Genomic DNA, 15,314 nt, shown 5'->3' with positions numbered 1-15,314 from the left:
TGACTTTGATTCAGTTAACCTGTACTGAGAAAAGAAATGTTATTTAAAATAGCCTCTTCTGAAGATCATGCTTAAGGAGTGAGATTTGCTCTATTCATACACATGAGCTTCTTCTAAATACAAATGATGTGCTCTTGTTGCATTCAAATTGTAACCACAGAAGTCAATGGACTCTTATGTCCCAAAAGTATTGGGGCTGATTTGATGAGAATGATGAAGTTGTACCCATTTTTCCTCACAAAATTATTAGAAGCTAATGACTCTGCCTGACTGTGTGGCCTCAGGAGGCTTTACCAGGAAAGAAGAAGGCCAGCTTTAAGAGCGGCAACAGGCACTTCGGGGCAAATCTAGAGCACGTGTGGAGTTATTATGCTGCTGTACTGAAGTCCTGGAAGTAAAATGATAAACACAAGGCAATGAAGGCTGTGAGCCTTTAACATCAAATACGGCACTACACTGAATTTTGGAAATAAAAAAGGTAAACTGATTCTTTAGGCAACATGGAAAATCTGAAAAAAGGAGAAGATGATGTGCAAGCAGTGAAAAATGGGAAGAGACTGGACCAGGTGTGCTACCAAGAAGTTTCTAAGTTTAGGGTCAGCATTTCTGCTGGACATGGACTGCAAAGGTCTTGCTCAGTCCCTTATTCATGAGACAATTATTAAATTCAGTCAGGGCAAAGCTGGGAAGCTTTAGAGAAACGTGTGCAAGAAACCCGTAACAACGCTTACATAAAGAAATGCAGGACTGGTCTATTCAGACTTCTCCATTTCAACAACAGCAGGATCAATTCTCATCTTACTACTCTGCCATCTCTATTGGAAGACTACAATTTACATCTATACTGCTTTCAAAATGGCAACATTGAGGTTCCGAGGGCTAAAAGAACCCCTTTTGTGCCTCTGTTGTTGGCCTTGCTCTAAATCCAAGCTTGCACAAAGGCTAAGTCAGAGTCAGCTCAGGGATAAGGCCCTATCTCCACAACCATAAATGAAAAGTGAACTGATTGATACTTGTGATTCTTGCAAGAATCCCAGCCAATTAACGGACTAACGAGGAGAGTCCTTGTATCTAATTACTAAGTGGTAAGCTCATTACAAGCCAGCATTAAAATAAACCACTGGACTCAGTGGTCTGAGAGATCTGTCTGGCAGACAGAATGCAAACCTAAGAATTAAGCAGCTACACCAACAGGGAGTTCTGACGATCCAAGACTTAACTGTGGCAACCTGGCAGGGGTGGTGGGGCACAAAGTGGGTGCTGTAGTGAGAACCTGTTAAAAGAACGTGCCTGGTCCAGACAGGCTGAGCACCGTGAGCTGTACGCACTTGTGCCACATTGAGATGATGGTAATCTGGCATTCCTCTGGCAGCCAAATTGTACCTGCACCTTAGGGAACTGGGTAAGGCAGGAGGAAAGAGTGAAGCAGTGAAGTAGTTTTCTAGCAACATGAAAACATTGATTTTGTGGAAGAACTGGCTCGCTGTACTGAGGCTGCTTCATCAGTATGGAGCTGCTGTGCCTTGCCTCTGTGACTCCAAACACCTCAGCAGCAATTTCCCACTGCCAGTCATTCACCCAGCACCTCTTCATTGGCACAAGTGGCTGACTCACCACCCTTCCCAGTGACAATCTGCTGCTGCTGCTGCAGTTACAACTCTGGGAAAACGAGTGGCGTACAAACCAATTGGACCTGATGTGTCTGCACTGAGAGCGCAGAACAGCTTTCACCCTGTTAATTTTATGGATGAACACAAAGTCAAAGGCAATAAAAGTATTCTCCCTTAAACTGGGGGTAAAGAAAGAAGACGAGAATCAATAATCCTTCCCTGGTACTCCCCAGTCACTCCAGCACTTTACCAGCTTTCATGCTGCAGAGCTTTACAGGGCAGCACTTTGTGAAAGCAGAGGAATCAGGAGTGACCCTCGGGTGCAGCTGTGCCTGGGGACTCCCAGGGAGCCACAGTGAACATGGCAGCAGGGACACAGGCTCTGCCTCAGCACCACTTACTGACCCACAGGGACACATTCTCCTCATTACTCGGTCTTTGAAGAACATTTTGAGAGGCTTTCCCTGTCCCCCCCTTTACATTATTACTATTTAAATATCCTATTTAAAGGAAAAAATGTCTCTCCCTGATACTATCTTCTTTTTTACCCTTAAGAAATTGCCAGCAGGAACTTTTCTGTCCATATATCCAATTAACAACCATTACTGTCCCACCCTCAAAGGCATGTGTAATGAGAAATACATACTTTGTTACTGTTTTGCACATATTAATATCTGGATATTTACAGGAAAGCCTCACAAAAGTTAGTGCATTTATGATCTTCTATAGTAAGACAATTATTCACTTGCATTTATCTCTCATTTCAGAAGGACACTGAAGGTTATTTCTCATCTCACTTTATAAATGCACAGTTACCATTACCAACAGTAATGCCATTTTTCTATTGTTAACAATATATAAACTTTTATATTTATACTAATAACCCATCTTACCAATCAATCCCCCTGTGGTAGTTATTTCTATTAAAGAACTGTACCTCCTCAAAGGTTTTTGGGCTGGGGGAGTTACTAATGATGGAAGGATGCATGATCAGGAACAAATACAAGGCTGTAGTACCTGCAAACAAGATAAAAGTCCAAGATTTAAAATAAAAATACACATACACACATTTCTGGGGGGATCATAGCCGCAGCAGATGCGACTAAATCAGCTTTATTCAACTGCATTATGCTGAGGGGATGTTTATTTATGTCACCTAACATCCTGTGCTTTCTGAGCTTTTAAAATTAAGACATTTAAAGAAATGCAAATGGTTAACATGGATACTGGAGTGCCAGTGCGGAAAATCCATTTTCCCCACTTAAAATAGCTGTATTTCGAAAAGAATGACTGGTTTATATGAGACTGTCACAAAAATAATTTAAAAATCTTGCATTCAGTAGCTACCGGGGATTGGTGAATATGAAAGGAAGCTTACATGCAATTTTCTGATTACAGAGAAGAAAAACCATTGAGTTAATTGATGAACTACTGCAATCTTGTAATTAAAACTGTCCATTAGGAACTTGTTGACTTGAAAAAAATGCCGAGAAATAACAAGATTCTATAAACAAGACACTTACACCACAGCCAAGAACTTGCAATTCAGAATCCAACCCATCTGAAAGATGTCTTTCCTGTCCTTTCCTTTTCCCACTTTGACAAGAGCTTATCTATCTTGTTCATCTTTTTATCAAAGTTCACTTAGTTTGACATTAAGCCCCAAAAAATGTGACACACACCTGAACCCTTTTCCAATGTGTACTGCCTGCTGCTGTAACTTACTTTATTAAGCTATATTTGCATGTTATCTGAGAATAAAAAAATGCTGTTAGTGATCAAGATTTCTACACAGCAGCCTGAGTCAACAGTGATTAACTGTTATACTGATTTGAACTTATACATAGCCTATCCTGCTGGAATACAAGAAAATCTCACCAGTTTTCTGGGGTCCTACAACCAAGAATTTTGGTAACCGATCACAGGTTTTTTCCTTAGACCAGATATCTCTGTGCCTTTTGTCATCACAGGGGTTCTAAAACAGAGAAGAAAACTCAGAATTTCATTGGTCATCACACTTGATAATGCTCTTAAATTACCCTTATATGTAAACTACCTATTTTTCACCCATGTACAAATATTCTTACCAGAAATTATTATTTTTCCTTATGATTGAAAACCAAGTTGTGCATTCCAAAAGTACTACAATGATTCAGAATGTTATTTCCAATGTAACCAGGTCAGAACCTGATTCTCTCACGTGTTTGCAATTTATTTTAAGGGGAAGATGTTGAAGAAATATATTCCACACATATGTAGTTGCTCCATTCCTGTAACAGCTACACACAATACATGCTGCAGTTTTTAAACTGAAAGACTAAATCAGTTATGATTCAAAGCTTTCTATTCACAAACATATATTCTGATCCTCCAGTTCAAATCAGTACATAATAATAATCTTTGGGGGTTTTGCTGATTTACAATTGAACCAGTTAAATTTTCTTCTGGAAATGCTACTCACAAACAGTTTTTGACACCGTTGTTTGGCAATACTGCATTGAGATGAAGAGAATTATCCCTTTGTATCCCATTGAGGCTTAAAACTATATACCTGTATTCAAAATCACATTAATTATGTACAAAATACACCACATACAGTATGTCTTAGTCACTGTTACTTACAAGTATCTTTTCTAATTAATTTTAATTTTCCAAATAATTTGGCTACAGGCTAATTTCCATTTTAAAAATAATTCTTTCTTAGTATTATCCAAAATCCCTGACATTTTGCCCTCTAGTTCAATGTTTTATTCAAAACCAGCATGAATTTCAAGATGCACATTTAAGTATGAATTTGCAATCTCAGACTCTTAAGTTGACAATCCAATATCCAAGGCTGGAAAACGTTTGAGTAAGCACCATGTTTAAAACATAAATACATTTTATCTTTGATTTAGTAAAGTTTGCTCCTTGGAGTATTTCCACCAAGACACCTCAAAAAGATTATATTTGGGCTTATTTTATCACTGCCAGGACTCAGGTACCTACAGCTTCTTGGCAAACTTCTTCCTTGGGCAGTTCTCAGTATTGTGAGTAACTTTTTGTTCTATCTAGTCTATTCCTACTTCATTAAGTAGGGTACCCATGGTCTTAATGCTCTTTACTCTTTTGGGATGCCCTCTTCTCCCAACTCACTGGGAGAAAAGTTCATTTCTTTAATTGCTATAAACCTCTCTGTCAAATGCTTCATTCCTGATAGATCCAAAAAGAAAAGAGAAATAACACAACATACACTTTCCTGCCTTTCCCCACATTACTAGAAGCAAGTAGAGTCACAAATAAAATGAATTAAAGATAATTTTAATCACAATCTTAAAGCATATTGATTTCACAGCCTTTTACAAGTGACAGGGAACACAATCACATCCTGAAGCTTCATTAGGCTGCTTTATGGAACCAACTAAAGAATATGACTGCTTTTCTTTACAAGAAAGTAAAACAAAGAATTTAAAAAAACCCAAAAAAACACTGTCAAGACAATTTTTTTCTGATCTCTTGCTCAGCCTTCACCTGCCAGAGAGGGTCCTTCTGCTCAGGGAATAACTCAAAATACTTGTGAGCCAGCTGGAGCGGGGGAAGGGTTTGCAGTTTCAGGTTTGTCCAGGTATGAACGAAGTTGGCCAGATTGACAAAGGTGTACAAGCCCAGGCGGTCGTTGCCGTAATTCGACAGGTGAGTCATGAAGATGCTGATCTGTGGGAGACAAAATGAAGAACACACCTCGACTCTTTGCGTCACTAGATGGCAGTGCAGCCCCAGGTAATGTAAATCTCATCTGCATTTTGCTCCTATTCAGTGCAGCAAGCCTTGGATCACATTCACACAGCCCTTAGCACCCTTGCCCTTCATTGAATTACATCCTTCTGCTCAAGTCGACCCAATGCAATCAATGAGGAAAACGCTGCAACAGCTCCCTCGAGCTCTGTGAGCAGCAGGATGTGCAACCTTACCCTGGGGCTGGGCAACACCGACACCATGTACATTTGCTCCACAGCACACAGCAAAAACAATGCCCACAGCTTTACTTTAAGAGGAATACAAATGCAATGTCAAAAATGTGACTTCTGTTTTTGTGGAAGAGTAAGGAAGTCAGAGACTAAGGAAGCAGCTGAGCTCCACTGCTGTGACTTTGATCTTGTGGCTGCAGGTCTAAGTTTTACAGAATAAGCAGCTGATCCCTTCTACAAATGAGCTGGAATACACAGACTGCAAGGATGGGCTCTCAGGGACTGAGGAAGGGCTGAAGACCAAAATCTCTGTTTTGTGAAATGATCCCTTTCCAAGGTAATTTTTCACTGATGTAACAGTGTGCTCTTACACTGAAAACAGCAAACCCTCGCCTCTCCACCAGTGATTTCTTTCTTGAAGCTCTTTTTAAAGTAGAACTCTCCCAAAATAAACTCTCCAGACTAATTTCCATTAAAAAAGAGAAACATGATTTTTTTATAAATAAATCTGCTAATGCCATGAACGAGCAACTTCTATTTAAAGTAAGACCTGATGATGTAAGCCTCTTTAAAAAAAGAAAAGCTTATCATGGTCACAATTCTGAAATTAGTTCAAGAACTGAAGTTAATCTTTTGTAACGGAATTCCAGCCCTAAGTATAAAAAAAGGAAAAAGAAAAGAATGAAAAGCTGGTATTTACGGTAAAATTAGAAGATATACACTGCTAAATCACTGGGAGATGATCTTTCTTTGCAGGTAGGACTGAGATTGAAAACCCCTTCCCCTTAGGCAACCAAATATATAACCTTTTCAAGTTTCCTTTTTTATTTCAGTTCTCAAAGCAGGAACAGAGCAGCCACAGGACTAAGCTGTTCTCACCAAAGATACAATCAGCAGGTCTCCATAAAAAAGGTTAACTTGCTTTCTTGACAGCCCCTTTCCTACATGTGGGCTGACCTCTCACATTTTTAATGTCAATTCACCTCTCCTGGCAACTCCTCACCTGCCAACAACTACAGCACTGCTATGAAAGAAAAAGCAAGAGAAGCTGAAAAGATTGCTAGTTCGGGGAAAATATGATTATTTTTTCCCTGAAGAGAGTATCACTGTAATTTTAAGAATGTCAGTGCAGGCTGAGAAATTGACTGGACACATCATCATAAATAATTTCCAGCATATAAAACTGTGTCAGTGAAGTGGAAAAATTATCAGAGACCTAAGCTCCCATTTTAGTTATATTTTTTAAGTCAAATACTTTATGGTTAATTATTTAGAACAAAAAGATGATCAAATCCTGGTTCAAATGGCTGAATCTTGTAAATAAGTCCATACTTAAGCAACCAGATACACGATCCAATACGTGACTTTAAACTGTACAAAAGATCTCTTCTACATAGCACCAAAAATATCACATATTAGCTGAGAGAGATGGTGGATCACTCCCCAGTTCCCTGTGCAGAAGGATGGGCATGCACATCATTCCCCTTCCATCTGCAGGTGGTGCTGTTTCACACCAGGACAAAACATAATGATGACTTTTTCCCTTCCATACTGGGTTATGATGCTTTGATTTGCTCTGTAATACCACATCCTGAGTCACTCAACTAAGTTCTAATTAACAAGAATCATTATTCTTTCTCTGCAACTAAAAGCATGCTATGCTTCTAAAGATTTACTCTCTTGGAAGCACCAATCAGGAGACATAAAAGGAATCCTTTGTGGCCATTACACAAGGCTACATCTAGTAAATAACACTATTTGTTCAATAATCTTCCACCTCTGGGAAATGCCGTAAAATACAAACAGAGCTTCATATATTTCTTTATTCCTCCTTCAAAAGGGAAGCAGTTGTGAATGGATTTATATTTACTCTAACAAGAATTTTAACCTCCCTTTCAGATAAAAAGAGCTTATTTGATTTTATTATTTTCAGCACTCTTCTCAAACAGTTTCTTTCAGGCATCTCAGCACTTTCTTTATTTCAGGGCAGAAGGATCACCCTTTTTTAGTTGTTCCTCATAAACAAACCATCATTTTGGTTGCACTTCAACACACACTCTCCACGGGATTTAATATCCTTCACAAGGGAACTGAAATGGAATGCAAACAATTTTTAAAATGATGGTTTGGGATTAAATCTGGCCTCTGGGCAGGAGCTCCTTTCCTGCTCTCACACATTTTCAGATCAGAACAGCAAAGATGCTTTCCTGTGCTCTACCTTCTCATTCCAGCTTCTCCTCAGCATTTTCTCTTTCCCCAGAGTAAAAGCAGAGGTCTAAGTTATGTTTGCTCTCCTTCCCCAGTCCTGAATTTATTAGGGATTCTGACTGGTACTGCAGAAATGCAGGGAAATGAGAACAAGCACTCAGGAGAAAGAGCTTTTATCTTTTTGATGGCTCATTCTGTGCTAGGTATTTCCTGACTACAACATTTCCCAATTAGAGGCAATAGCTTCTAGGTCAACAAACCAGACTTGAGACCAATGAGGTGCTGCTATTAAATCACATCTCAGGAAAAGATGAACCAGCCTGATCTAATTTATGTATGAAGGGCAGAGAGATGCTTGATGAACAACTTGAACAGAATGAAACGATTCAACAAGTTGCCTAGCTTATAGTGATGGATGTTGTATTAGCTGGATGGGCATTTTAAAAAATACTGATCACTACAAAATCAAGATTACTAAGATGCTGCACCTATTGAAATTATACAAAAAGGACATTACTAACTAAGCTTCTAGAGTCTTGGTAACAGCTGCTGTTTCCTGACAAAACCAGAGCTGCCTGTCTCCCAGAGGAATGGTATTACCATTCCCAAGAGTGGCTTCTTCCCCCCGGAGTCAAAGGGTCTCTATTAAGCTGCCAGGATCAGATCCTACAGCAGAGAGAAGACTCTTTTCAGAGGTTAGCTGTGGCAAGCATCAGGGATGTGAAGTCTGGGACTTGTAGAACACTGACGATCTTAAAGGGATTAATTATTTTGGCATTTCAAATCTGGAGCTAGAAGAGTTGGTGTAAGAAAAAATTGCTAATAAACATTTATTACATAATGGGCACTTATTTTTTTTTTACCATAGATAGATCTGTTGCAGGCAATTCCAACTTGATTAAATTCCTACTAATAAACCAGTCGTCAAGGTACTTTTGTCACAGGCACTGTCACCCTCCCATCTGTGCAACAACATTATAAGGCAGCATTGAGGCCTCCCAACTCAATGAAGTTCTGTGCAACCCTTCAAAATTAAGTAAAATTATGATTGACAATTAATTCTGTGGTCTCGGCGAGGCACTACAAGCAGATGCATTACCAATTTGGAATATTGCTGGTGTTTTAGCTACTGAGCAAATGTTTACAGGCCACAAGAGTACATCTAACTCTCAGAACACCTATATTCCAATTAATTTGGCTCTGTGCATGGTCTGTTGGCAGCTTTGGTATTGTTTCCAAGTTACTCTGAACAGTTTTGTTTCAGGTATTCAGAGACTCAGTAACAGCAGGTTTTGCTCCATTAGACTGCCAAAGTGATAGAATAACAAATCAGAGCACAGTCTATATTGAGTATGTATTTTTAATAGCTGAAAGACAGTCCTTTCAGACCTGTATGCTTGCAGAAAAGCTGTGGTCAATTCCACCACAGAGATTCCAGCTTGCCACTTCCTTTTTAGCCCTGAGGTTGTCCTGCTGCTTTCACAGCTGCCATGGACCTGTCCTCTCACAGACTGCCAGCAAGTGGCATTCCCTTTATGTAGTGGTGTCTCCACTACAAATATGATGGAGCCATAGAAGTTATGAGCTCAACCAAAATGATGGATTTAGTGTAGTTCTGAATTATTGATCTGGCAGTCAGGAACCCTGCTGTTGCTCATTCCCCTTGTGATTCAGTAGCAGCAGTACTGTCCAAAAGACTTGCTTCACTCTAAACCACTGCCAAAGCACAAGCTTTCCATTCAAGAATTTTAAGGATCATAGAAGAGTAAAGTTTTCTTATTGCCACAGTTTCAATGCATTTCCTGTCCACTGTTACAAGGAATCACCACTAAAGAGACAATTACTCCTGTCTGTTCCACAGCCTTTCCACACTGCCTGTTCATTTAGGATTTTTTTTGTATTTTTTCTTTTCTACCCACAAAATACCAGACTCTGTCTGGCTTTTATAGGTGGGTTTTGAAGTACAGATAGAAAGGCGAGGAATACAAAATGCTCAGCAAAACTGATTTTCCTCCCTGCCCCAATTAATGGCAACTATTTCTGGAGTTCCCAAGAGTTCCTAAAATGGGCATGAGAGGACAGCAAAGAGATGAAACCAGTGCCCTTCTCACTTACCCGTGAACTTGGGCAAGCCTGTCAAACTGAACCACCTTTCCTGCTTCTCACACTGAGCACAGTTAAATATGAGGTTGTGCCAAGCAAGATGGACAGAAAGGGATGATCTGAGTCTGAATGCCTTTGGCTTTGTACTTTCTTCTGTAGTGCCAGTTCAGGGTCACATTAAGATACAGCAGGTTCTGCTGATGCTCATACAAATCCTCTCATTTTCAGTGCTAAAGGAAATAATTTCTCCCTTGCTGCAAGTCAATTAGCTTAATAACAGCTCTACTCACTGCAACAGGGGAGAGGTAAAAATTAGAAGAAAATAATACTTAGAACTGAACGCATACAAAGATTACAATTATTTAAAGATCAATCAGACAAAGGGCCTAAAGCATTAACAGTCTTTCCTCTTCATCAGCACTGCTGCAACCACATCAAAAGCACACAGCTGGCTACACATTAGTTTCATTGTTGGACTGTCAATCAACTGAAGGCTTTCACCAAATTCCGCTCCACAGGGCATTTTCCCTTTTCCTTCCATCTGCAGACAAACAGTACTTTGCAAGGAAGCGCTTCTAAGTGCATGTAATGCAATTACTGTATTCTGTTTGTTTTTCTTAGGGGCAGTAAAGGTATAGAAAAATTTCATGAACTGTTGGTTACCCTTAAACGTTCATGTTGTAGGATAGAAAAGCTCCAGATCTGTATCTTCCATAGTTCAAAGGATCTGTTAAGACTGGGTTATGTGTGCCTTCTGCAAGGTTAAACTGAGGCATTTTACCTTTTACTGATACTACTGAACAGAAGCTCACGATACTGGTTTATACCACGTCTCTCTCTGTAAATAAACTGCAGTCTTAGATTAAGAAAATTTGGTTTTACTAGATTACCTGAATTTTAGAATCAAAACATACCCTCCATCTGATAATCTGAAAGCTAAACAAACAGATAAACAAACTGACATAAACTTTAGGAATAAAAATCTAAATAACTGGTAGAAGGCAATTGAGATATACTCCAGTCCATGTTATTTTCAACTCTATTCGTTCCCCAGCATGTCAGCGCCTTGAAGAATAAGGCACATGGACATTATCCCACCAATAGAAATGACAATGGCAAAGAAATGGGAAATTGCCCACTGACTTCACTGAGCAAAATGTGCAGATCCAAATACTCAGTTCAGCTATGTTTAGTTTGGCTTGGTTGTTATATTTAATTACTTTCAGAGCAATTCAGAAGTACTGATAGACTCTTACCAGTATTGATAAGGAGGCTTCCTAGCACACCTGAGAAGCAATGATACAGCAATGACAGAAGCAATGACAGAAGTTGATGGCAGTGTCTATACTCACCTCTTCATTAAACATAGCTCAAAACCTAATGGCTCACTTCCTTCACGAGTTACCAGACATATTTAGGGGACCAGTACAATTTCTTTCTAAGAAACATTGAACAGAAATTTAATTCACTAATCCAAGAATTTCACTGGATATTGCAGAGAGAGATGAATCTGAAATCACTGAAGATTCTAACAAGTTTATCAGATAAAACACTTGCTAAAATGTTTTAAAGTCAGTACAGTGGTGTGAAAAACAGTAACAATGTGAGACAATAAACCAGAGAAGGAGATGTATCTGACTGAGTAAGATACTCATCACTATACACTTCTACACTGCATATTTTCCTCAGGGCTTTGCTGCAGAGTTCCCTGGCTAAATCAGTGCAAGTCACTCAACCTCCCTGTATGTCAATTATTCAACTGATAATGTGGGGGAAATAATGGCAGTATACCAATAATAAAGGCTGCTGAAGCTTGCTTTTTCTTTTCCTGTGAAACATTTTGTGCAAGATCCTGATATAGCACAATCTCGCCCAAGGGCCACTGCAGTCAGCAAGATCTTTAACTGGAGACAGACATTCAAAATATTACTTGAAGAGAGGATAATAGCGTTCTGTTAGTGCTTGGGCTCTTTTTCAGCTTGGTGGCACTTGAGAATTCGGGTGCCTTATGAACACAAGAGGAATAAAGGCCAGGATCACTTCTCAGCCACCAGTGTGGGGTGTGCAAACCACACGAGCACAACCTGCCAGCCATGAGATTTGCTACTCCAACAAGCCAACTGTTGGTTCCCACATACACCAACGGCATCTGCAGAGCAGGATTTCCTGAGGCTTTCCATACCTGCAGGATCTGCCTGTACAGTGCCCTGGGAACAGGGCAATCCTGCTGGTTCTCATGACAAAAACTCACTGCACACACAGTCCTGTGGTTTTTTGTGATTTATTCTGCACACCGAAAGGAGGCAGAGCCTCTCCTGTGAACAGCTACCACTGCACAGCCAAACCACAGAAATTTTGGGTTTCATTCTTAGGGGCACTTATTTCAGTGTAGGGTACTTAGCTTCTAAAGTCTCAGACTGGTAACTTAGACCTCAAAAACGATATTCCTTTCCAAACTAAATGTAGTGAAGAAATTTGTTAAGATTAACACTTAATTCACAATTACATTCACAATTTCCAGGTTGGAATCTAACTATGTACTCATTATTGAGAACACTGTTTAGCTGACATTGTAATGATTCACGGGTAGTGTTTTCTCTTCTTAGTTCTGTTTGTACCAGTGAAAACTATCATTTTGAAAATGCCTCATAATGGAATTTTTGCATCCTCTCAAAAGCTGGGTGTTTCACATAAAGAAATCCCAGCAATTTTAATGAAAACACAGGAAAGCTTATGAAATCCAAAATGCCACTCCATAATTAGATAGACTCCTAAAACTACTTAGCCTTCATTTTAATGTCTAATTTTTTGCCCAACTCTGACTTGCAAATTTTGACATAAATAGATGCAAGACCTAAAACCCAAAACAGTACAAACCTTAATCTTTAAATTGACTACATGCCAGGCTAATGCTCAGAACTTGAGAAATTGTTTATAAGCAGATATTTAAAACCAGATGCCTCATCTTTTCAAAGGCACTCCTTTAAAAGTGTCTTGGGCAGATTTTGGTCTAATATCCATTTACAGTCATATTTAGAAAATACTGTATTTTAACTTCTATTCTTTTAGCCTGTATTGTATTGAGGATATAATAATTTACAGAAGTAGGGGATCACACAGCCTACATAGCAATGCATGAATCAAAGACCTAACTGTAATGTATAAAAAGACATTATTGTACTCACATTCCAGAATGTCAAAAGGCATGATCAATCTTCCATTATGAATATCAAAAACCACGAATGTTTCACTGCTTATCTTGTTATTCCCCTCCATTCTCTTAATTCTTTTTATTTAAAAGGCTTATGCCTCAAGCACTCATATCCAATTTTACTGCTTCCCTACTGTTGTTAAATAGGCTTTGGCTGTTGTGGCTGTATTTCAGTGTGGAACGCATTTTGTCCTGACTCAAAATATTGTTACTGTGCCTTCCTCTAAGTCTAATTTGCTAACCTAGTAACTTCTAGTGAAAATCCACATATTGCCAAAGCAGTGCTATGGTACCAATACCTTCCCCATCCAATGATTTTTCCAGGTCTCAGATCCGTTAACAGGGGGGTTGGAACTAGATGGTCTTGAAGGTTCCTTCCAACCCCCATCATTCTATGACTGATTCCATGCTGTGCCTGAAATGATACACATCATCAGAGCTAGGACTGCAACTACTGCCTCCCTCTAGAAGGAAAACCTCGTGGGTGCTAAGGAAGTGAAGTTTTTACTTCCTAATTCTGCTATGTGAACATGAAAAAGTGGAACAAAACACAGTAACTGCTCTCAAAGAGCCAAAACTATAGTTTGGAAGATATTGAAGCTTGAAAAATAGACCAGCATATAAACTGCTGAAGCAGCTTACAGAAACAGTTTTCCTTTGGACTGCATTAAACTGTGGAAGATTAAAAAAGGGCACAAAATATTTACGCTGTTATTCCAAAAGATTTGAGTGGAAATATGTTTTGTTGCCTTTGGTGTTCCCAGTGCCTACATTTCTATAAAACAGCAGAATTGTATTTATATGTCTGATTTGAACCCCAAATGAAAACCTCACCTAAAAGCTTGTCTAAAAGGTCAATTTTGAATCAGCTGACCTAATCCTTGCCATTTTGAAGTACTGTACTGCTCTCCTCTGTCAATGTTCTGTAGTTTCATCACCTCACTTGTTGTTTATCTTCCATTAAAGATAAATGAAAGGTTAAGCAGATGTGGTTCATTTACTCAGATCTTTTCTTTGAACTGTGTGGTTCCTTTCCTTGGATCTTTTCTTTGAAGCTGCTGTGAGAAAGCAACTGAATTTTCTCAAAACTGATTGGAGCCCAAGCATTCCTTGCTTGCAGCCTTCTCAGCTCAGTAAGTGGTCCCAACATTTGGAATCACAACTTTGGCAGAGCAGAAAAATGGACTTTACCTGAGATACTCATGCAGTTCTTTACACTTGAATTCTTCTAACAATTAAATCTCAGGGGTCTTATTTCATGTCAAAAGTAAAGAACAAGACCGGCTGGCAATTCTGCACTACTAACAAAAGAGCTGTCAAAAAAAGGCAGAGATTGCTTTGTACAACTAACAGAACACGTATCATGTTAGATCTTAATTTAATTAACTGAAAAGGCAGAAGAGCTCATTGTGAGTAATCACTACTGTTTGAGAGATCCAGCTGATCAGCCTTGGAACCTTCAGCAACTTTTCCTTTAATTAATTAAACATTTCAAAATTCCACTGTACTTACTGGATTGAGAACCACTGTGAAGAACAGCTCTCCTCCTTGAATACTTTTGTCTAGCTCCTTTGGACCTCCAGGATATTCTTTATAGAAAATGGTGTGGGTGAATAAGCCACAAGTTTGCCTAGGAAGCACCTGAGTTTGTGGGAAAAAAAAAGAAAAAAAAAAAGAAAAAAAATTGAAAAAAAATCAAGAGCTTATACTTTCAATTGGACAATAAAAGTCAGAGAAGTAACATGTAACTGATAATTGCTGGATGTATTTGGCATCTTGACTTTGCTAGAAGTCAATAGTAATGTAGTTGAATTATTATCACTAAAATCGTTACATCCAAAAATTCATCACATTTTGTCTGAAACTTGGGACTGATTTTAATCACCAAATTAAAATTCTGCAACCTCCTCAAACTCATTCTGTCCATATCACCTCTAAACCCCAGTATTTCAAGTCTAAAGTTCTAAAACAACATGAAAGATAATACAAAATATTATCAGTCTATATCATATCAATCAGTTCCACTTTTATCTGAATGATGGTGTTTGTTTTAAATTTAAACTGTAATTGGAAAGGTAAATTGGTTTTTCTTTTGGTTTAGGCATCACCACCAATAATAATCCTACACTAACACATGGGGAATTTTGCCAGTAATGATCACCTTATAAGAAAGATTTACTTCTCATTTAACTGTGCTTTTTTAAGACAGTTGAAATAACTAGTACAAGAAAAAAT

The 15,314-nt window shown here is 38.8% G+C and overlaps 1 protein-coding gene across 4 annotated transcripts in view; it reads right to left on the bottom strand.

Moving 5' to 3' along the window:
• The window catches only part of LOC146437693 (bifunctional heparan sulfate N-deacetylase/N-sulfotransferase 3), a 229,537-nt gene that overhangs the window by 11,483 nt on the left and 202,740 nt on the right, over positions 1–15,314 (bottom strand). For all 4 annotated transcript variants that reach the window (XM_085057629.1, XM_085057630.1, XM_085057627.1 and 1 more), the window contains 4 exons: positions 14,592–14,720; positions 5,121–5,303; positions 3,489–3,585; positions 2,504–2,627 (listed from right to left, as the gene is read on the bottom strand). In XM_085057629.1, the coding sequence (XP_084913755.1) occupies positions 2,504–2,627; positions 3,489–3,585; positions 5,121–5,303; positions 14,592–14,720 (533 nt within the window). The remainder of the gene's footprint in view (positions 1–2,503; positions 2,628–3,488; positions 3,586–5,120; positions 5,304–14,591; positions 14,721–15,314) is intronic.

The sequence above is a fragment of the Lichenostomus cassidix genome, chromosome 4 (genome assembly GCF_008360975.1).
Source record: "Lichenostomus cassidix isolate B80296 chromosome 4, HeHo_3.0, whole genome shotgun sequence".
Taxonomy (NCBI): Eukaryota; Metazoa; Chordata; class Aves; order Passeriformes; family Meliphagidae; genus Lichenostomus; species Lichenostomus cassidix.
This window is presented reverse-complemented; position numbering and strand designations above follow the sequence as displayed.